The 23,323-nt window shown below is 44.4% G+C and overlaps 1 protein-coding gene across 1 annotated transcript in view; it reads left to right on the top strand.

Moving 5' to 3' along the window:
- The window catches only part of MOGAT1 (monoacylglycerol O-acyltransferase 1), an 86,397-nt gene that overhangs the window by 32,385 nt on the left and 30,689 nt on the right, over positions 1 to 23,323 (top strand). Inside the window, 3 exon segments of the mRNA XM_068280560.1 lie at positions 13,382 to 13,483; positions 19,137 to 19,231; positions 23,073 to 23,212. Coding sequence (XP_068136661.1) covers positions 23,116 to 23,212 — 97 coding nt within the window. The 5' untranslated portion in view covers positions 13,382 to 13,483; positions 19,137 to 19,231; positions 23,073 to 23,115.

A 23,323-nucleotide genomic window follows, 5' to 3' on the forward strand; every position in this document is an offset into this window, starting at 1 on the left:
CAATTTGCCTCTACCCGCCGCGCCGCCCCCCCTCCCAGACCCCATGCGCTGCCTGGCCAATCAGTGAGGTCATCTCGCCCGGGGGAAGCCCTAATGGAAATCCCGGTCAGAATGGGATTTCCAGGTGGGCTTGATCGGCGGAGGCGATCGAAGAGGGTGGGAGGATTCCGCTGCACAGCGGCTGTCATGTAGCTTGCGCTAGGTTAGGTACATGATTTAAAAAAAAAAAAAATAGTGCTGCGCTGCCCCCTGGCGGTTTTAATTGACCGCACATACATGAAGGCAGACCGGGCATCAGTCCCTTTAGGCTCTTTATTGCAGTATCTTGCCAAAAAGGTATAGCAGTAGTACATTCACATCAATTCAAAGTTAAATGTATCAGACCTGCATTGATGAGGGTGCCAGGGGAGTGTGGGATGCGAGTGACCAGGGATGAATGGACGGCACTACAGCCGTTTCGCGTGAAACGGCTGTAGTGCCGTCCATTCATCCCTGGTCACTCGCATCCCGCACGAAACGGCTGTAGTGCCGTCCATTCATCCCTGGTCACTCGCATCCCGCACTCCCCTGGCACCCTCATCAATGCAGGTCTGATACATTTAACTTTTAATTGATGTGAATGTACTACTGCTATACCTTTTTGGCAAGATACTGCAATAAAGAGCCTAAAGGGACTGATGCCCGGTTTGCCTTCATGTATGTGCATTCATAGCCTGTTGTTTACAGATATTGGTACCGGTGCACGTTCTAGAGCTTAAAGGAAAGGTTCAGGGTAACGTGGAAAAAAAGTAAAAATCCATATCCACTTACCCGGGGCTTCCTCCAGCCCGTGGCAGACAGGAGGTGCCCTCGCCGCCGCTCCAGAGGCTTCCGGTCGTCTTCGGTGGCCGACCCGACCTGGCCAGGCCGGCTGCCAGGTCGGGCTCTTCTGCGCTCCACGGACGGGCTCTTCTGCGTCCCACGCGGGCGCGCTGACGTCATCAGACGTCCTCCGGGCTGTACTGAGCAGGCGCAGTAGTTCTGCGCCTGCGCAGTACAGCCCGGAGGACGTCCGATGACGTCAGCGCGCCCGCGTGGGACGCAGAAGAGCCCGTCCGTGGAGCGCAGAAGAGCCCGACCTGGCAGCCGGCCTGGCCAGGTCGGGTCGGCCACCGAAGACGACCGGAAGCCTCTGGAGCGGCGGCGAGGGCACCTTCTGCCTGCCACGGGCTGGAGGAAGCCCCGGGTAAGTGGATATAGATTTTTATTTTTTTCAACGTTTCCCTGAACCTTCCCTTTAAGCTATATGCCAGCTGCAAGGGTGTCTTGGGAAAAGGGGAAGTGATTACTAAACACAAAGCAAGTGCAGAGCCTGCCCCCCACCTACACGGACTGGATCTGAGTGCCGAGTGGTTTTGTTTTTCCTATACTGTACCAATTGTGGTTTTAATTGACCACCAGGGAGGTTAAGTAGGGAATGAAGCAGAACAACCTGGAAAATAGGGGACTAAAACCATCTACCAATAGGGTACTATCCGGATCACCCGAAGACGAATTTAAGCCCATGCCTGATTATCACAAGTACCCCTTGACAAATATATATATTTAATTGTAGTACATGATAATTGGTTCTTAACAATTTCCAAGCATTTAAGGCTGGTGCACACCAAGTGTTTATGGTGATAATCAGGCATGGGCTTAAATTCGTCTTCGGGTGATATTTCACCCAGTAATGCTGGGCGGGGGGGGGTCAAGCTTACCCGTCTGACGTCTTCTTCGCTCGTCCCTCGGCGCCTCCTACGATACCTTCCAATGCGCCGTCACGTGATTACAAACACTTCCCTCTTCAACCCTGAAGGCGGAAGTGTTTGTAATCACGTGACGGCGCATTGGAACGCATCGTGGGAGGTGCCGAGGGACAAGCGAAGAAGATGTCAGACGGATTAGCTTGACCCCCCGCCCAGCCCGCACAGCATTACTGGGTGAAATCCAGATAGTGACTATAGACGAATTTAAGCCCATGCCTGGTGATAATGTTACTATGCTAGGGTGTACCTGGTGAGTACAGGGTTTCAAAAGGGTTACAGACCAATAAAATGTTTAGAAACACGGATGTAGACGAACAGATATGCAATATTAGTACAGAAGGACAGTAGAGTAACTTAAGAAGTCAAGACCATTTAAGGTGATGTAACGTTGGTGAGCGACTACTCGGGTGTGAACGCTGGAGCTAGGGAGTGTGGTTGGGAGGGAAGGTTGAGGACATCAATGGCTTGGGGGAAGAAGGCGTTTCTATATCTAGTGGTCCTGGTGGGTAAGGACCTGTAGCAGCGGCCTAAGGGGAGAAGATTGAAGTAGCAGTTGCCAGGGTGGGTGGGGTCTCTTGCCATCCTAGCGGTCCTTGAGCGCAGTCTAGAGGAGTAGAGAAGGTTGAGTGGTGGGAGGAGAGTACCGATGATCCTTTCCGCAGACTTTATGACTCTTTGTAATCTGTACCTGTCATTCGCAGAGGCCCCTGCATACCATACTATGATGGAAGAGCAAAGTATTGACTCAATGGCAGCAGAGTAGAAGCAGGTCATAAGATCATGTGACATTCCAAACTTTTTCAGCTGACATAGGAAAAACAGCCATTGTTGGGCCTTCTTCTGGATGTGGCATTTGCCTCCCACCTTAGGTCGCTATGGCTGCCTAATTATTAATCTACTGGGCAATCGAACAATTGATCACCATAAAGCTTTGTACACAAGGGGACCCGTATTTACGATTAAAAGCAAAGCTCATTGCTCATGTGAGAACACTCAAATTGGAATTCAGTGCACTAGCGCTTTTACAGCGCCTTTAAAAATGCTAGCGCTTAATAAAAGCTCATGGGGCTTGATTCACAAAGCGGGGCTAACCTACTTAGCACGTCTAAAGTCTTTAGACGTGCTAACCAGGGTGCTAAGTAGGTTAGCACCGGATTTCTCAATCAGTTCGCGCGCTAAGTACCACGCGCAAAGTTTTGTGCGTGCAAAGTCCTATGCGCGCGCTAAGTTCCATAGGCTTTAACGGGCACTTCGTGCGGAGCACCCTGCGCTCTGTGCAGTGCGCGCGCAAAACTTTGCGCGCAAATCAGCGCGCGAAAAGCTCTTTTAGACGCGCTAAGGGGCTTTTTACAGGCGTGCTAACAGTTAGCACCACTTTGTGAATCAAGCCCATAGTGTGAACAAGCCCTAAGGGCTTGTTCATATCAGAGCCGATTTTTGGATTTTTTAAGCGCAGACGATTTGTACAAATCGCCCTACAAGCACTTACACTATGCTCTCCAATGAGATAGAGGTTCTCATTGGGGCGTTCCGCTTGCTTGCCGCGGACTAAAGCGCTGCATGGACCATTTTCAGGGCGATTTGCCCTGAATGGAAGGTATTGGAAAAACACGAAACACTCACAAAATCGTTGTGTGCAGCGATTGCATTTGCATTTTTAAGAATATATACATTGTATTTATTATTTTCCGGATCGAAGAGTTCACTTCCTGACTTGCGCCAGGGAGTGAATTAAAAAGCCGCTCTGGAAAAGCACTTAGAAAAGCGCTTTTAACAAAATGCTTCGCCCATCCGAACATCAGGAAAAGCAAAAAAAAAAAAATGGCCTAAAAAAACGCCCAATGCGAACACTAACGCGACCAGAACGCAGTGTGTACAGGGCCTAAAGGTGAACCTTTTTGCACATGAGGAAGTCCATACTTTCTGTAGGGTCTCCACAACAGGATGGCTGCTTCTGTTTCCCCGCCAGACACTGTTTTCTGAGGCCCAGCGCACACCAAAACCGCTAGCAGATCTGCAAAACGCTAGAGGTTTTTGGAGCAGATTTCAGAGCGAATCTAGGCATGGTTAGAGACGTTTTCTAAATATGCCTAGCGGTTTTGGGTGCGTTTTTGTGTAGCAGATTACAAATATTGTTACAGTAAAAGCTGTTACTGGACAGCTTCTGTAACAAAAACGCCTGGAAAACCGCTCTGATCTAGCGTTTTACAGAGCGGTTTGAGCTTTTTCTATACTTTACATTGAGGCAAAAATGCTTCTTCAAACCGCAAAAATGCTGCAGGACCCACGTTTGCGGTTTGCTAAAAATCTCAAACCTCCGGTGTGCACCAGCCCATTGAAATACATTAGCCAAGCGCTTTCCAAGGCAGAAGCGGTCTGCGGATCGCTTAAAAAACCGCTCTGTGTGCACCAGGCCTTACAGTCAGTCTCGGACTAGGCTCTGACCACAGGTAGTTGGTGACCTTTGAACCAGATGTTCATCTGCCTTGCCTGCACAGCTCTCTTTATTACTTCAGATGCACTGCTGATAGTGACGCAAGCATGCGCTACGATCACAAAGACGCTGGGAGTGCGGACTGCGCATGCATGGCAGATGAATATCTGGTTCAAAGGTCACCGCAGGGATAAATTATTTACTTTTGGGCAACTTTGGATTTTGGACAGTATAAACAACATTTTTTGGGTTGTTTTTTTTTATTGTGCTTTTAATTATTTTTAAACTACTTACAACAGTTTATGCAGTTTTGTAGCATGTTACAACAAACATAACAATAACAGTAACAATAACTTACAGGCAAACCTGAGAAACATTATAATAGCATTTTAAAAATTCTGTGCAAAAATTGATAAACTGTCCATACAGTCTACAATGAAAAACTGCTGAACTACACAGTCTGATATAGAAATAAAAATGTATTGAATTGCTAAAAGTAAATGATCAGCAGTTTACTCAGCTTCCATTGGCACATTGGATGACTTCCAATAGTTAATCCACTTTCTACTGCTATTGACCTATGTGTAGGCAGAAAAAATAAAGAAATGATTTCTCATTTGTTGCAGGAATTTACATGTTGTAACATCCCTGTGTGCCATGTGAAGCAACTCTGATGCAGCTGTGCTTATTTTAGTGGGTGAAAGGCTTTTTTTGTCTGGCATCTGCATGCTTATATCACAAGATGGTGACTAAAGTCTGGTACACACATGTAGTTTTGATTGGCCAATTTTACCACTTTCATGCAGTATGAGGGTCAGATGGTTTTGAATACTATGAACAGATTGTGTAGGTAAGCTCGCATATTACATGGGGGTGATAAAATTGGCCAGTGATTGACCAGACAAAATTGGATGTGTATATGCACCCTAAGGGCTCTTTCCCACTAAGACGTTGCATTAAGACGTTAAGGTCGCATAATGTGCCTCTAAAGCAACGCATGTGAGCTTTGAAGTTAGACGTTATATAGAGCTACGTTATGCGTCTCTTGATGTGTCCATGATGCATACTTTTTGACACATAATATCGGACGAAAACGGCGCATGCGGCAAAAGACTGTGGAGACCACATGATCGGAACACTCCGCATCACGTGGTCCAGCCAGCCAATAAGCGGCCGCTCCAGGAAGTAAACACTGCGAATACTGCAACGGGGGATTGTGAGCGGGACCGGGCACCGGGAGAGGAGAGGGAAGTCTCATTAGGACCGAGCCTTCCCTCTCCTTAGGTGAGTATCTGACTTTTTTTTTTTAATCGGTACACATTGGCTTTAAGCTGTGTACACACATGAGATAAAAGTCTTTGAATGACCAATCAGTGATCAATCTGCCAATAATCTTTAAAAATAGTCTGCAAATCACCTCCAAAGGTAGATATAAAAGATATTTGTCTCTCAGGCCCCTTTCACACTGGCGCGGTGTGTTACCCTGTTTTACTGCAGGGTAACGATACACCAATGTAAATCTATGGGGCATTTCATACATGAATGCGCTGAAAGGTGCAAATTTGACGCACAAGCAACTGAGCATTGTCGGGCAACATGTGCGGCCGGGTGCAGCGACCGGAAGTCGCGTAAGTTTATTGCAACGCAGATATTTTACATTTTTCACCTTAAGGCACGCATGCATATTTTTTTTCAATACACTTCTGCGTAATTCTAATTTCGGCTACAGGAAGTGAGCGCTAGAAAGCCTCACTTCCTTTTTGGCCTGCATCCAAAAGGGAGGTTGCCTGTATTACCCAAAGACTATTTTTAGCATTGCGGTGCAATGGGATTGTTGCACTGCAGTGCTCCCATAACGCCTGTTGCCAGTGTGAAACCAGCCTCATTCTTTCAAATCCATCTTGGTGTATATGGTCTGCCGACGATTGTTCATTTAAGGAGTTGTCTATGAGATCGGCAGATAAGTCTGTGTGCACAACGCATGCAAAAGAAGGAAGTTTTGCATGAACTGATTGTTTGCATGTGTATAGCTTGGTTAGAAACCTTCCTGACAAACATATGCGGCAGATTGATTCCTCGGTTTGCAAAGATTTTTATCTGACGTGTGTACCTAGCATTATGCAGCAAAGACATCTTCGGGTGCTGATCACATGTAATGATAGTCTGCATAGTGCAGTGGCTTGAAATACAATGTTATGAATAGCCATGTATGCATTGCTTGTCAAATATTTGGAAAAGACCTTGCATGTGGCTAGTGTCTGGTACGGGAGGGGTTAAGATATGAATCAGCTGGGTGTCCAACTCCCAGCACCTCCCACAGTGTCTAATGTCAGACACAGCCCCAGTGGTGAAGAAAGTAGATCCCACCACTAGTTCAAGGAAGTGGTAACAGAAAGAGGGCAAGATCTGTCTGACAGAGCACAGATAGAACATTGGCTGCTAATGAAGAGGTGAGCTTACCAATGCCATGTGCACTGATCCTATCCTACTTCCCCTGTGCATGCTGTTTTATTACTGACCCTGATCCCCTCTGTACACTCATCCCCTCTGCAAGTTGCCAGTCAGCTCTAGCGGTGTGTTTACCATAACGTGCTGCTTCTCTATAATTAGATGAGAAAGACTGGAAAGTTGTATGTTCTTGGCAAGCAGGTCTCTAGTTTCGGATACTTGTCACTTTGTCTGGCAGCATTTCCCCATGCTTCTTTGCACAGAGCTCAGGTACTTTTTTTCCAACCTAATTTTGAAACGTGGATGTACTTTCTTATTTTGAGGGTGCTGCACTATGAAATCTAACAATGTATTAGCAGGTTGATTTGATAGACATGTTGGTGCTAGTCTGGTTTAGGGGACCCAGCAGGAAACCTCATAGGGAAATTCCACTGTGATTGGGCAGACGGCACCCTCTAGATTAGAACTTTTAGGTTTCAGATAGGTTGTAGTAAACTACGCCTTCACTATTCTGCCAACCACAATGCTTTGTGCTGGAGATGCTGCTGTGATTGGAGAACGGTTCCCTATGAGGTTTCCAGCTGGGTCCCCTAAACTAGACTACTGACATGTTTTGGTATGTATTAGTTTCCTCTTCCCTAGAATTCAAACCTGATATATTGCATGGATAGAATGATATAGAAAAGTAACTAGCTGCAGTGGAAAAAATCTCATTAGATAGATGGATTAGTAGATTGATGGGTTTTGTACTGTAGCTAGTGCTACATAACTATACAGTGTTGGATTTTGATTTCTGATTAAAATTGGGTTCTATGTTTCCTTCAGTGTACTTAGTAGAGATAAGCTTTATATCCAACTTTCCAATAATTTTTAATCTATAGAAACCGTAGGGAACTTAAAAGCAGACTTGAACTCAGTATGTCTCTCTGCTCTAAAAGATACAACAGCATAACCTTTAAACCAAAAAATAAAGGATTTGTTACAGCTGATACAAATCCTAAAATCTGCACCGTTTCTACTTCCTGATTCACTGGAGCAGGCATTCTAACAGCCTGTGCTTACAAATGGGCTTATCTGCTGTGGCAGTCATGTGACACAGGGATAAGACACAAATGAGGGGGAATTAAACAGGCTAAGGGCCCTTTTCCACTTGCGGCGATTGCGATGCTGAATTGCAAATTGCTAGCGATTGTTAAATTGCTAGGGTTTGCTAAATAACATAGGAATCGAGGTAAGTAATTTACCGCAATTCGATGCTTATTAAAACGCAATTGTGGCTCGGAGTGATTTTTACCATGATTTTGCTATGCATTGCATAGGAAAATCGCAAACTAAATCGCCGAAAAAAATTAGCAACTTGCTGAATCGCAATTGCTAGCGTTTAGCGCAAACACTAGCGACTGCTGGTGGAAAAGAGCCCTAAACGTTCTAAATACGTACAAGTCCTGTGCAAGATTTCAGGTCTACTTTAAGATATTTTGCTTGGTCAATAAGTTTTAAAAAGTTACTGGTTAAGTGACAGCTTGCTTAATTAACCGAGCTATCAGCAAATCACTGGCTACTAGGGATGGTCAGATGATCTGAAGCCCACCTATTAGGCCTCTTTTCCACTAACTGTTGAGCAGTTGCCAGGCAGCAGCGAGCAGTTGCCAGGCAGCAGCGAGCAGTTGCCAGGCAGCAGCGAGCAGTTGCCAGAGTATGAGAGGCATTTCACTGCCTGTAATTATGGCCCATACTCACGGGCTACAATTGTCGCCGCAACCACATGGCACGCGTGTGTTGCGGCAACAGGTCGCCCGTGAGTATGAGGCGCGCACCCCGAACCGTCGCTGCTGTCGCCAGGCGATTGCCGCCGCAACTGTCGCTAGTCCGCTTGTGTATGCGGACTAGCGACACCAACCAATACACAATCCACGGCGCTTCCGGCGAGGGGGAGAAACGTTGGCGACAGCTTCCGTCGCTGCACTAATCCCTCTTCCGCGTGTGTACGCGGAGGGACCTGGCGACGAGCTGTCCCCGGCCTGTCGTGCACACGCTCCCGTGTGCTAGCGACAGGCCACAAAAGTAGCCCGTGAGTATGGGCCATTTTTTGAGTGTCTCATGACCATTCCTATTGGTTTAATTAGCCCCATGAAAAATGCTATTTACACACAGATGTAAATAATTCAGCTGATGAAAGATGCAAATTTGTGCCCCTTATCATATTCCACAGGGTTCGACTGGTCCACTTTCAAGCTACATAAACTTGCATTATCCTGCATCATTTCATCTTACTGACCAACTGAAGTGAGAGGGATATGGAGGCTGCCATATTTATTTCCTTTTAACTAACTAACTAACTGGCCACCCTGCAGATCTTTCATGCATCAGTAGTGTCTAGTCAAACATCTGATCTGTATGCTATGACTAAACGTATTGGAGGCAGGGGATCAGCAGGACAGCCAGGAACTTTGCATTGTTTAAAGAGAAATAAATATGGTAGCCTCTCTCGTTCGTTATAAGTAATAAAAAAAAAAATGTAAGTGCTAGTCCAGCATATAGGCTTGCAGCTTTCCAAAAGAAATCTATAGAAACAGTGTCTGTCCCTATCAAAAGCCTCATATACACATACAAGGCAAGTCCCAGAGTAGGGATGGGTAACAGTGCAGGGTTGATGCTGTACAGACATGCCTCTAGGCTAGCAACCTGTTCTGTTACTATGGAGCGAGAACAGTGCTCTTGACCAGTGTTCTGTTACTATGGAGCGAGAACAGTGCTCTTGACCAGTGTTCTGTTACTATGGAGCGAGAACAGTGCTCTTGACCAGTGTTCTGTTACTATGGAGCGAGAACAGTGCTCTTGACCAGTGTTCTGTTACTATGGAGCGAGAACAGTGCTCTTGACCAGTGTTCGGTTACTATGGAGCGAGAACAGTGCTCTTGACCAGTGTTCGGTTACTATGGAGCGAGAACAGTGCTCTTGACCAGTGTTCGGTTACTATGGAGCGAGAACAGTGCTCTTGACCAGTGTTCGGTTACTATGGAGCGAGAACAGTGCTCTTGACCAGTGTTCGGCCATGTCGGTCTGACAGGCTGATCGCTGGCTGAGGAGTTCAGGGGCCCTTGTAGTCACGCTGGATTCTCAGCAGAGGCCGTCATTATTGGCCAAGTTTCATCTTGTGTGTATTGTAGTGGAGATAGAAAGAGAGGAGCAGGTGACCTGTTGCAGAAGAATGCAGTAGCAGTTGGCCATTAAAATCCAGCTTGAGGGCCCGTTTCCACTATCGCGAATTTGCATGCGTTTGCTGCATGTGAATTCGCAAAGCCAATACAAGTGGATGGGACTGTTTTCACTTGTCAGGATTTCTTTGCGTTTTTCTGTGCAGAAAAAATCTGCACGGGAGAGCCATCAGACTTCACATCCCGCTATGCGAATCGCATACAATGTATTTAATAGGGAATTCGCATGCGGTATTGGTATGCGAATTTTCATGCAAATTCGCCTACAATTTCGCATGGAATCAATGGAAAAGCACACAGGCACTGTCATACATTTGCATACATCGCCATCCATGCGAATTCGCATGAAAATGCGCATATAACCGCATGCGGAGTTTGCATCCGCATGCAAATTTTTACCGTGGCGATTCCCACCGCACAAGTGGAAACGGGCCCTCATGGACTGCTAGTGAGATCATTCCTGGCTGATGAGGCCCATGATGTAGATATGGGATTACTTGATCTGGCCAAAAGTAGCTTGGTCAGGTGACAATCATTAAGTCTATGCAAACCTTTTTCCTCCATATAATCTTCTCTGTTAAATGCTAGGGATGGTGATGGTCAATGATCTGCAAATACTGCCAAGTTGATGCACACTTATACAAATATATGCAGCTTCAAAATGGACCAATCAATTTAAACCTGCGTTTCAACTGATTGGTCCATTTTGAAGCTGCATATATTTTCATAAAAATGTGCATAAACTCAGAAGTATTTGCATCTCTTTGGTCATCGCCCATTTAATGCACAGAAAGCAATTTGTACTATATTGTGGATGCATTGGTATTTGTTAAAAGAGAACCCATCATGATGGATATGTAGAGACCACAAAATGCTATTGAAGAGACCATGAAAATGCTATTTTTATGATTGTTTCATGTGACAGTCAGACCAGCAATCTGCAACAGACTGGCATCTAGGCTTAGCCAAGCTGTGTGCTTGTCATATAGAGAAGGGGAACAAGATGCCTCCTGGTTATTGTGGCTGCTTATTAACATGCTACAGAAAAATCTACTCCTTATTGTTAAATGTAAATTCACCCCTATTTACCTGACAAACGTCATTGCAGAGGATGGGGGTTGCCTGCTGCCAAAATCCTTACTAAGAATATATTGCCATAAACATGTATCAGAAATTCTTTATTATTTATATATAGCGCTGGCATCTTCCACAGTGCTTTACAGAGTCTGTACAGTATTGTCTTGTTAATGTTGTTAAAAATCACCTTTTTTTTTATTTCAACATGCATTTTGACTGTAAAACCCCGGATCAGTTAAAAATGGCGCCCAGCGCCGATAAACACGGCGCACCATTGACTTACTTTATAAAACGATATTTATCGGTTTAAATGTTAAAAAATGGCGCCGACCTTTTGAACGAAAGTTATCGTTTTTAAACTTTTTTTTTTTTTTTTTTTTTTTTTTTTACCAATTTAGAACATTAAAGGACTTTTCTCGTTGTTGCGTTTTTTTTTTTAATTTCATTTAACCAACGAGAAAAGTCCTTTAATGTTCTAAATTGGTCAGGAGGATCCCCATTGGTCGATGAGGACCCAAAGGGGAGCCTTGGAGCCAAATTTTATAGATGCTTTTTGCTTAGCTATACTTAGTATAGCTGAGAGTGCGTCTATACAGACATTACCGCTAGCTCCCGCTGCACTCCCTGCCTCTCTCACCCATGCTGGCACCCATGGGTGCACTCGGTGCCAGCATGGGTGAGTGTGATAGGTGGGGGGAGGCAGGGAGGGCAGCGGGAGCCAGCGGTAATGTCTGTATAGACGCACTCTCAGCTATACTAAGTATTGGAGGACCGCTAGCTCCCGCTGCCCTCCCTGCCTCTCTCACACCTGCCACCCTCACCCATGCTGGCACCCATGGGTGCATTGGGTGCCAGCATGGGTGAGGGTGGCAGGTGTGAGAGAGGCAGGGAGGGCAGCGGGTGCTAGCGGTAATGCATCTGTATAGACGCACTCTCAGCTATACTAAGTATAGCTAAGCAGAAAGCATCTTTAAAATTTGGCTCCAAAGCTCCCTATTGGTTCCTCATCGACCAATGGGGATCCTCCTGATCCCCATTGGTCTGATAAGGAACCAATCAGGACCATTGGAGCCACATTTTAAAGCTGCTTTTTGCTCTAAGCTATACTAAGTATAGCTGAGAGCAGTTCGGCAGGGGCGGCGTGTGTGGCGTCGGGGCGGCGGAGATCTTCAATCAAGATGTATCAGAAGGTCGCAAGATAGACGATACTGTCATGGGACCTAATTGACGTAGGATTTTTTTCTTAAAGGTACAGGTAAGTATTTCTGAAGATCGCAAGACAGAGGATACTGTCGTGGAACCTAATTGGCGTGGGAATTTTTTCTTAAAGATACAGGTAAGTATTTCCGGTTAATTTAGAACATTGAAGGACTTTTCTCGTTGCGTTTTTTTTTAAATTTTATTTCACCATGAAACCCCCCCCCCCCCCCACCACCCCCCGGGAGTCGTCGCCCCCACCTCCTCCTAGGGCACCGGAGGTGGGGAAGAGCCCCTTGTCCATGGATTGGACAAGGGCTCCGGGGGGGGGGGAGGGCAGCCTGCATGGGAGACAAGCGGTTACAGAGGCTCGGGAGGGGGGACCCCACGTCAATTTTTTTTTTTTTAATTTCCCACACTCAGAACATAACACAAAAATTAAATTAAAAAATACAATTTTTTAAAAAAAAATTTTTATATATATTTTTTTTTTTTTTATTTCCCAGTATCTTTTTAACATATCCTGCAAATTTGGTGTTGCTAGGATTTAAGGGGACTTTGCTATTAACTGCTAAAGTCGGCGGGAATTGTTTCCGCAGAAATGTCATTACGCGATTTAAATAGATACTTTTTCCTCTTTGAACATTTAAAATCGATTTTTCTCAAACTATAAGGTCTTTTTGAAAAAAAAAGTTTCTTCTTGTTCCCACTGTTCTTCTTAACATTCCCTACACATTTGGTGTTTCTGGCATTTAAAGGGGCTTTGCTATTAACTGCTAAAGTCGGCTGGCATTTAATTTTCCCACGGTCAGAAGGAGAATATTCAAAATCTATTTTCTCAAACTATAAGGTATTTTTGAAGAAAAATTTTTTTTTCTCTTGTTCACAATTTTTGTCTTAACATTCCCTGCAAATTTGGTGTTTTTAGCATTTTTAATGGGGCTTTGCTATTAAACATTGAAGTCGGCAGGCAGATATTTTCCAAACAGCAGCAAAGCAGGGCTTAAAATGATAAATATCGTTCAGGCAGGACAAAAAAAAAAAAAGTTTTAAAACGATAAATTTCGTTCAAAAGGTCTGCACTATTTTAACCTTTAAAACTATAAATATCGTTTTAAACAAATATCGGGCAGAAGGGGGCGCCATTATTTAGCCGGCGCCATTTTTCACTGGACCCGTAAAACCCAAGTTGCAAGACTTTTTTTCTTCTACTCTACTAGTGTTTGGTGGTTCCTGAACAAACTGAGTAACCGGCAGGAAGGTCTGAAACTCCCATCTTGACTTAGTGGGAACAAGTGTGGAGGCGCATTCGAATATCCAAGGTAAGAATTTTAGAATGACATGCCATTAACCCTAAGGCTAGGTTCATAGTGTAAAATCAGAAATACAGGAAAGTGATATGTTGTATGATGGTTGCATCAAATACAGTGAAGCATACCGTAAATTAAAAGTGTGCTTCACTGTTAATGAGTGCATTGTGGTAACACAATTAGACTGCAGCTGATGCACTTTGAACGTCGCATAGCTTTTTACAATGCAGTACTATGTTCCGCGTTACAGTGCCTCCATTATTCCGCACTGCAACGCCCCACTGTAAACCTAGTCTTATAGTATGTAGAAGTGAGTGGACTGAAATCTGTACAGACCTATCCAATTACCATTGTCTGTGTTATGTAGAGATGGCAAGTGAGATGAAAGTCATTTTTAATTGCATGCAGATTTCATAAAAATTGTTCGCGGCTTGAAAGTGGGTTGATCAAAAGTTGACAAAGGGCTCTATTCACAATCACACATACGGTAAAGAGATTTTTTTTCTTTTTTTTTTACCGCTATATTACCGCCAGTGATGATTTCCGCATTTTTCCACATTCACTAAAAATGTTCCGCATGTTTCCCGCATGTGGGAACAATGTGTAAAAAAACAAATTTGGGAAACATGCGTAATTATGTAGTAAACATGCGGAAACCATGTGGGAAAGAAAAGTGGCATAAAAAACTTAAACAAAAAAAACAAAAAAAAAAAAGTCCAGCAAACACAGCACTCAAGGCTCCAGACTCCATTTAAGTCAATGGGAAGAGAAATATATCACCAAGTACTAGTAGGTGATAAAAAATCAGTAGTTAAGTCAGAAATGTGCGCCCCTTTTTTGTTTGTGAATTTCGTTTTTTTTGTGGGAATTACGGACTTTTACCGCACTTTTTACACATGCGGGTAAACAATGCGTATAACTTTACGCATGCGGTAAATAAACATGCGTACAATTTTGTGAATGTCACATTGGTCTTTTTTTCAGTCGGGAATTTACCGCAAGTGCATTTCCAGATGCGGAAAATGATTGTGAATAGAGCCCAATGTGTTTAAAAATGGAAACAATTTGCATAAAATTTCAATGCAAGCTGACATGATTGGCGTCGTGAAACAGCCGTCAGACTCTGTTCAGTGCCCGCACCCGCTGTCTGACTGTCTTTGGAACACGGTATGTTTACGATTTACCATACATGTACAGAAACTTCTATATTAGTACCAAACCGAGGTGCCAGGAAGAAAAAATGCACTAAAAACAGTTTTAGAACGGGAGTTAGCGGTGGGCCTCCCATTCTTGGGCCCCATTCACACTTACAAAACGCAAAACACTGGCTTTTTCCGTGTTTTGCAGGAGTGATTTTTTTTTTCCACGATTTCACGCGGAAAATCATTGAACACTGCGGCGATTTTGCCGCGATCGCGTTTAGCGCTTCTATAGCACTGAAACGCAATTGCCAGGAAATCGCCTGAAAATGATGCAGGCAACACTTTTGTGTTTGTGGGCGATTTGCAGCGATTAGCGCAAATCGCCTAAGTAAAAACGAGTCCATAGGGTTTTATTACGCTAGCGCTTTTAACTAAATAACGGCAAAACACTCTAGTGGGAATGGGGCCTTAAAGAGAAACTCCGACCAAGAATTTAACTTTATCCCAATGAGTAGCTGATAACTCCTTTTACATGAGAAATCTATTCCTTTTCATAAACAGACCATCAGGGGGTGCTGTATGGCTGATATTGGGGTGAAACCCCTCACACAAAGATTCTGAGTACGTACTCTTGGCATGTTCCTGTCTGTGAACCTTGCTGCATTGTGGGAAATAGCTGTTAACAGCTGTTTCCAACTGCCAAAGAAACATGCAGCAGCTACATCACCTGCCAACAGTAAAAATGTCACCATGTGATGTCAGAATGTAAATCTGGGATTTAAAAGATTTTACAGTGGGCAAACACTGACTAAATCATTTATACATAATTATTGTAAAAATGAAGCACTTGTTTTGTTGCTAGGCTGTCCACCCTTGGTGGAGGGGCATTACCCTCTATTTTCTGTCGTACAGAGAGCAACTTCTTAATCAGACCTTAAAATGCTACACTATTATGGGCTCTAGATTGTACAAGAACTTCTATATACCACTCTTGCATAAAACACAACACTCCTTTTTAAACTGTGCCACAGGTGCGTTCATCTTTGAGCAATCTGCTTTCACTTTGTTGGTGGCAGCATTGTAGTGCTCCTCATTTTGAATCATTAACCATATATAGTGATCTGGCATGTCTCTGTCCCCAACAAAGCTTTGACCATATTGCACTCACAGCATTAGAAATTGGGATGGTCAATGAGCTGCAAATTTCGAGCTGATGCAGGATAATGCAAATGTATGTAGCTTAAAGGAGTCATCAGGCAAAGTCAAGTAAAATGAGTGGTACTTACCGGGGGCTTCCTCCAGCTCCAAGCTCCCAGGATGTCCCTTGCCGCAGCCGTTCGCCGCAGGTCTGTCCCGGTCCCCGGCGATGACGTTAGAGCGACCTCCAGGTCGCTCTGTACTGCACCTGCGTGAGCGGCGCTGTCAGTCACCGCCAAGTGGGCCGGAGCCGACTGCGCAGTAGTTCTGCGCTTGCACAGCCCGCTCCGGCCCACGTGGCGGTGATTGACAGTACAGAGTGACCTGGAGGTCGCTCTGACGTAATCGCCGGGGACCGGGTCAGAGCTGCGACTGATCACCGGGGACCGGGTCAGCAACTGATACATTTCAGTTCTGACAAAATGTTGTCAGAAGTGGAAGTGATCATTGTCAGAAGAAAATGGTGAGCTTCTGAGAGGAACTGAAGGCAAGTATGTGATATTCATTTGAAGTTACCTCATGTGTTTGTTTTAAATTTTACTCAGTTCAGGTTCCCTTTAAAAATGGACCAATTGAGTTTTACCTCAGCAGGATTTGATTGGTTCTTTTTCATGCTACGTAAATTTGCGTACTAAATTGACATAATGCTGCATTAATTTTTTATTTTTTTTTTCCCCATCTCATTGGCCTTCCCTGATACAGAAAACACAACAATACTAGCTAGCTGCTACTCCACCAAAAAAAAAAAAAAAAAAAGCATCGTGTATCTAGCATAAAGGACAACTGTAATGAGGGATATGGAGGCTGCTATGTTTATTTCCCTTAAAACCATACCAGTTGGCTGGTGTTCTGCTGATCTGTCACGCTTCAGTAGTTTCTGAATCGCACCCCAGAAAGAAGCATACATCAAATGAAGTTTGACTAAAATCAGAAATATGTAACCTGCATTCTTGTTCAGATGTCTACAGCTAAAAGTATTAGAGGCAGAGGATCAGCAGGACAGCCTGGCAATGTGAATTGTTTATAAGCAAATAAATATGGCAGCATCCATATCCCTCTCACTTTAGGTGTCCTTGAAAACCACAAATGCAAAGTAGCTTTTTTTGTTTGTATTTTATTTCTATTTGCAATTCTGTGTAATAGTTGCCACTGCATGCAACAGGATGCTCCAGAACCAAAACATGCTGTGCAGGCATAAGTCTGTGGACTATAATAAGTTGCACAAAGCAGGCATCTCCGTTTGGTCACTTCTTACATCTGTAGTTTTCCAATGACTGGCAGCAGGCTTTGGTCCCCAAATTTTAACAAATGTGACATATACAGTATGGGCAGTGCAGATAAAGGGCTCACTGCAAGAGTGAATTTTATGTTCCCTGATATTTTATGGGAAAGCAAAGAGTGAAATATAGGAGCAGGAAAATTTGAATTCTGGTAAGTCCTGTATGCCAAATAGTGTACTGGGTCATGATTTAAAAGTAATGGCAGCTTTTCAACACCTTGGTTTTGCATTTTTCCTGTCCAGATGGCAATCAGAAACATTACCGCTGCTGTAATGGATCTCTCATGCGGAATGCTGGAAAATAAACACTGTGGTTAACAAAGTGTACCATTAGGAGGTGTTTATGCCTCTGAGAGGCTGACTGTGGTGGTTAGCTACCACTTGGGAGCCACATTGAGAGCAGAAGCTCTACCAACCACCAACTGTACAGTCTGACATCCTCATAGATTGATATGGACAAACCAGCCACTTGTGTGAACACAGCCATCAGTGCAACAAATATGTGACATGTTAAAGTGTACCAGAGACAACAGATTTTAAAAAATTTATATTTTTACTTACCCGGGGCTTCCTCCAGCCCCACAAGCACGGATGCATCCCTCGCCGTCCTCCCGTGTGCTTCCGTTAAACCGTAATCTTCTCCGGTATTTGGCTCAGTGATGTAAGCAGGTGGCCTTCTGCACATGCGCGGACCTTCTGCGTAAGCACAGAAGACCCCAGCTGACGTCACTGAGTCATATTGAGCCGAATACCGGGAGCTGATCACAGCTTAATGGAGGACAGCGAGGGGCGCATCCATACTTATGGGGATGGAGAAAGCCCCAGGTAAGTATAAATCTTCAAAAGCTGTCTTTGTGTCACTTTAAAGGACAACTGAAATGTGAGGGATATGGAGACTGTCATATTTATCTCCTTTTAAACTATGCACAATGCCTGGCAGTCCTGCTGATCCTCTAAAGGTGGCCATACACTGGTCGATTTGCCATCAGATTCGACCAACAGATCCCTCTCTGATCGAACCTGATCAGAGAGGGATCGTATGGCCACCTTACTGCACAGATTGTGAATCGATTTCAGCCTGAAACCGATCACAATCTGTGGAGCTGTTGCCCACCCCCTGCATACATTACCTGTTCCGGCCGGCGCGAGTCCCCTGGTCCCCGCTGTCGTCTTCTCCGCTCTGGGCTCGAGACCGTTCCTGCAGCTACTGAACTTCCTGTACAGGGGAAGTTTAAACAGTAGAGGGCGCTCTACTGTTTAAACTTCCTGCCGGGACAGGAAGTTCTGTGTAGAAGCAGCCGGTCCGGAACCTAGCGCGGAAAGAAGACAGCGGGGACTCGCGCCGGCCGGAACGGGTAATGTATACCCGCTGTATTGCGTCGGGCATTCGAACGCCGCTATCGACGCACTCCCGACCTGCTGGCGATCGAGAGAAATCTTCCGCATGGACTGATCGACGGGAACAATCGATTTCGGATGGAAATAGATCATTCTGTCAGCGGTGTGCGCGGCGATTTTACAGCCGATTCTATCACTGTGATCGAATCGGCCGTATATCGGCGGGAAAATCGTTAGATGTATGGGCCCCTTAATACTTGTTCATAGACCCCTGATGCAGATAAGCTATTTATGACAACAAGATTAGCTGCAATTAGGTTTTATGCTGGGTACACACTGATATTTTCTGGCCGACTTACTGTCAGATCGCTTATCTCCAAGTACTAACGATTTCCAAGCAATTTCCTATTAAAGTGAACGGAAATCAAATTGGACATGTTGGAAATAATCGATCTGACAGTAAATCGGCCAGAATCTCGTAGTGTGTACCGAGCATAAGGTTTGTGATTCAGACACTACTGATGCATGAAAGATCAGCAGGTTTGCCAGGCAACTGGTTTTTATTTTAAAGGTAATAGTAATGACAGCCTCCATATCCCTCTCACGTTAGGCGTCTCTTAAAGTGTATCTGAACTCTGAATGTCTTTATAAATAATTTTCTCCCCTTAAAACTGATTAACTGTATACCTTTACTTTGTCTTCCATGAAGTTTAATTACTGAAATATTGAACCAGACATGAACTTGAACTTCAAGAAGAAAGTGGGAATATCTGCAGAATAGGACTTCATAAAGAAAAAGTAAAGGTATGCATTTAACTGTATATATAAAACAAGAGGAAGAATAGTTGGCACTACAGCACTGGACAGCCGAGGCTGGGGTGGTGCGGGCAGGATTGCACATTTCCTTCACTATGGTGCCACCTGCATGCTCTGATATAGGTGAAAGGTAGCTTGTACATAAATGAAGAGAAGAAGGTGGTGATCGGCACTGCATGAAATAGGATTCAGATGCGATACACATACCAAGTGTCATTAAAAGTCACATAAAATGTAGTAGAAGTGGGTGGGTGCTGGGCACAAGGTGCCTGACAGCCGTTTCGTACTAGAAATGCGCTTCCACGAAGGCTTAGTACCACCGCACTTCTACTACATGGTATGTGACTTTTAATGACACTTTGTATGTGTATCGCATCTGAATCCGATTTCATGGGATAAAGCACCTGCAGTGCCGATCAACACCTCCTTCTCCATTTATGTACATGCATTTCACTGTACTTGAGAGAACAGGGCCGGAGCTACCATAGGAAAGAATGGGCAATTGCCCCAGAGCCTGTAGGGGCCCCCAAGGTGTCCCTCCCCCATCTTAACTGTTACTCCCCAGGGACTCTGCAGAGTCTTTGGCGGTGTAGCGTCTCATCTGTGCAGGCGGGCAGGTGAGACACTACACTGACATAGACACTCCTAGGAAGCACAGTTAAGTTGGGAGGTGATTGGGGGAGGGTCAGCAGCCAGCTCTGGGGCCCAGGAGGGAAATTTGGCTGCAACAAAAGGCCCCTAATGCCGCTTTTTGGTCGGGTGGTGTCGGGGGGGGCCCCGACTAATTTTGCCCTAGGGCCCCATTATTTCTTGAACCGGCCCTGGAGAAGAACATGCAGGTATGGAATCATTTTTGGTGAAAGTGGAGTGTTTTAAGCTAGAAAAACTAGAATGTGTAATATAGATGGTGTCCTTGGGAATAAAATCACTTGAATCGGCTACTAAGCAAAACTACTGTGGTGTGGTGTGTGTGTGTGGTTTTTTTTTTTTTTTTTTTTTTTTTTTTTTTTTTTTTTTTTCCTCTGAAATTCTGTAATAATGGGCTTTCCACTTGTCCTATATTTATGCTAACCTTTTACTACTGTGGTGAGATTACGCCACATAAATGGTTTCCTCACACATTCTTGTGGCGGCTGCCAGCGTCATGGCACTTGCACAGACTTGCAACACAGCCTTGCACACGATGGAGGGGAGAAGTCTTGCTTTGGTTTCCTCAGTCTGCTAAAGTCGGGAGTGTTGCAAATGTTTGCACGGATAATTTCTGATCTCTAGTAGCACTACAAGTCCTAGCATGCCTAACCACTCTGTGGAATTTCATACAGTGCAGTAATGACGTATATTTGAGCATATTTATCCTTTACTTAAAATTAGCATTTACTGTACATGTTTAAGTCCAACTCCATCCCAAAAGTCAGTTATGACTAGATACTGCTTCCTGCGTGCCATTAGCGGTACCGTAATCAATCGCTTTTCTTGTCACAATAGCCACTAGAGGGCTAATGCAAACACTGGTATTCGCCAGGAGAGGACAGAAAAACTGATGCACCAAAGATAGAGGCTAATGCAAATATGGCCAAGGATGGGATTTTTAAATGCACCAGAAGAAAGAACATCCATAAAACGCCAATAGCAAATCATTGTCAGACAATATCCTAAATCTATATGTTTTTTCTCTAGAGACTTGTCCCAGTATTAAAACATAGGAGCAAGCCGGATAAGGACAGTACAATGTGGTCAATGATATAAATATAGTGGGTCAATGACTTTTGGACATTTAAAAAAAAAAATAATAATTTGGGAAACATGCATAATTATGTAGTAAACATGCGGAAACCATATACTACCAGAATCTGTATGACCCAATACAAAGTCTGGGTACAACTGCCCCCCCCCCCCCCCCCCCCCCAATTTGGGCTTGGCAAAATAAATGATTCTGATGCCCACCTGTCTGCTGCCTGCCCTGCCTGTTTCACGCGTAGCACAGCATTGCTGCTTCCTTGGAGATATGGGGGTGAGGTATCAGAGGCCCCTATATACTCATATGAAGTCTGTGAAGAAAGTGGGCGTGGGTGTGGCGACGGGTGCATATTAATTCGGCGCTGCTCAGTTCGGCACAGTGAGAGCTGAATGACTGCTCTCACCGCTGCCGCTAAATTCCAAGGCGGTTAAATACTATTCCCCCTCCGAGTTGTCGCAACTCGGAGAGAGATGTAATTCGGGGTCTGGCAGCCGCCAGAGTCCCGAATTACTGCTACGCACCCCGCACGGCATAGCATTGCTGCTATGGGGCACCCAGTTTTGGCACTCGGCTCTCAGAGCCGCGTGCTGAAATCGGCTGATCATGCCCACTTTCTTCCCAGACTTAGTTTGAGTATATAGGGGCCCCCGAAACCTCATCCACACAACTCAGAGGAAGCAACCGGGTAGGTGGCAATCTATCCCTGGGTGAGTGCATTCAGTGAACCATATATTTTATATGCGCTCCTATTTGGTGTTTACAGGCATTGACCTGGTATATTGGCATGTATATGGCAGGGTGGTTCTTCCCTCCAGTTGTCTTTATATAACAGATCCAGTATATTTACTGTATATCCCTGACCACATTGTACTGTCCTTATCTGGCTTGCTCCTATGTTTTTAAATACTGGGAAAAGTCCCTAATAAAGATTTTGGATATTTTCTGACAATGATTTGCTGTTGGTGTTCCATGGATATTCTTTCTTCTGTTTAATGGACAGAAAAACTAATTCTAAAGATGATTGGACATCAAATAACTGTTTCCCAATCTGAATATTTGTGCTTCATCTTTCTTCATCTCTAAACTCAGGGTTATTTCTCTCATGGGAAAAATATTTAACTGCTTTTCACTTTTTTTTTTTTTAATTTATATATTTTATTTACAGAGACAGATCAGGCCTGGAGAAGTCTCCTCCCTCCCCCTGCACCCTTAAGGCTGTTGGATTGTTAGGTTTTATTTTCATGTATATTTACCCTTAGCTGTCTGCGCCTTGTCTAAAGTTGGCCATATGCTCCCAAAATGATTGATTCCTACCACATAGCATATCTATTTTGCTATGGATTCCAGCAGGGAATATATTGAAAATGCTAATATAGAGCAACTTCATTTGCGTTACACAGATTGGTAAACACACAGAACATAACCGATCCAGAAAACCTTGACTGGGCTTAATTTTTATTGCTGTTGCTTAGTCAACAGGGCCAATTGAGTTTCTCTGAATGTTACTCGCAGCTCCTGGCATCAGCGGCATTGGTGGTTTCAGAATATCTCTAGGGCTTAAAACCTGTAGACTGACTGCAAACACTTTTCTGTGCGGTAGCAGAAAAAAGTTTGGCAATGGGAAACAAGCTGTGGCAGTCCATGCAACATCCAAACATGGCCAGATTTCTGCAAAAATCCACAAAGGCTTGGGGGAAGCAACAAGAATGTTGCCCTATTCTCAGTGTTCCCCAACCCTGTCCTCAAGGCCCACCAACAGTGCATGTTTTGTGGAAATCCACAGAGGTAGTTAATCAGCTCTACTGAGACACTAATTACCCACCCTGCGATTGTTAGTGGTTTCCTGCAAAACATGTACTGTTGGTGGACCTTGAGGACAGGTTTGGGGAAGTCTGCTATAATAGAAACTTAAACGGTTCTCACAGTGGACTGAATGGTTTTTGTGTACTCATCTACCGAATATGTCAAACAATTACACTATCAGGTGTGCAAGAGTATTTCCAGCTTGTTGGCATATAGCAATAATAGCAGTGCCTGCTTACATTTAATCAGTGTTTTCTTTCCTATTTAGTAATGGTTATATCTTAACAGAACCTTTTTTATGAAGGCTGCTATATAGAAGAGTTTTGGGACCATGATGAAGGTGGAATTTGCACCCCTCAATATCCCTCTGGCTCGCAGGCTACAGACGGCAGCTGTCTCTCAGTGGGTCTTCTCATTTTTGTTTCTGGGTAAGGCCATTAATAAATCCTGCTATTGTAATTGTGCCCATATTTTCACATGCTGGTTTTTGAACACCCCGTGCGTTTGTGTTGCCTGTCTGGTCCAAGACTGCCATTCTG

Source organism: Hyperolius riggenbachi, chromosome 4 (genome assembly GCF_040937935.1).
Source record: "Hyperolius riggenbachi isolate aHypRig1 chromosome 4, aHypRig1.pri, whole genome shotgun sequence".
NCBI lineage: Eukaryota > Metazoa > Chordata > Amphibia > Anura > Hyperoliidae > Hyperolius > Hyperolius riggenbachi.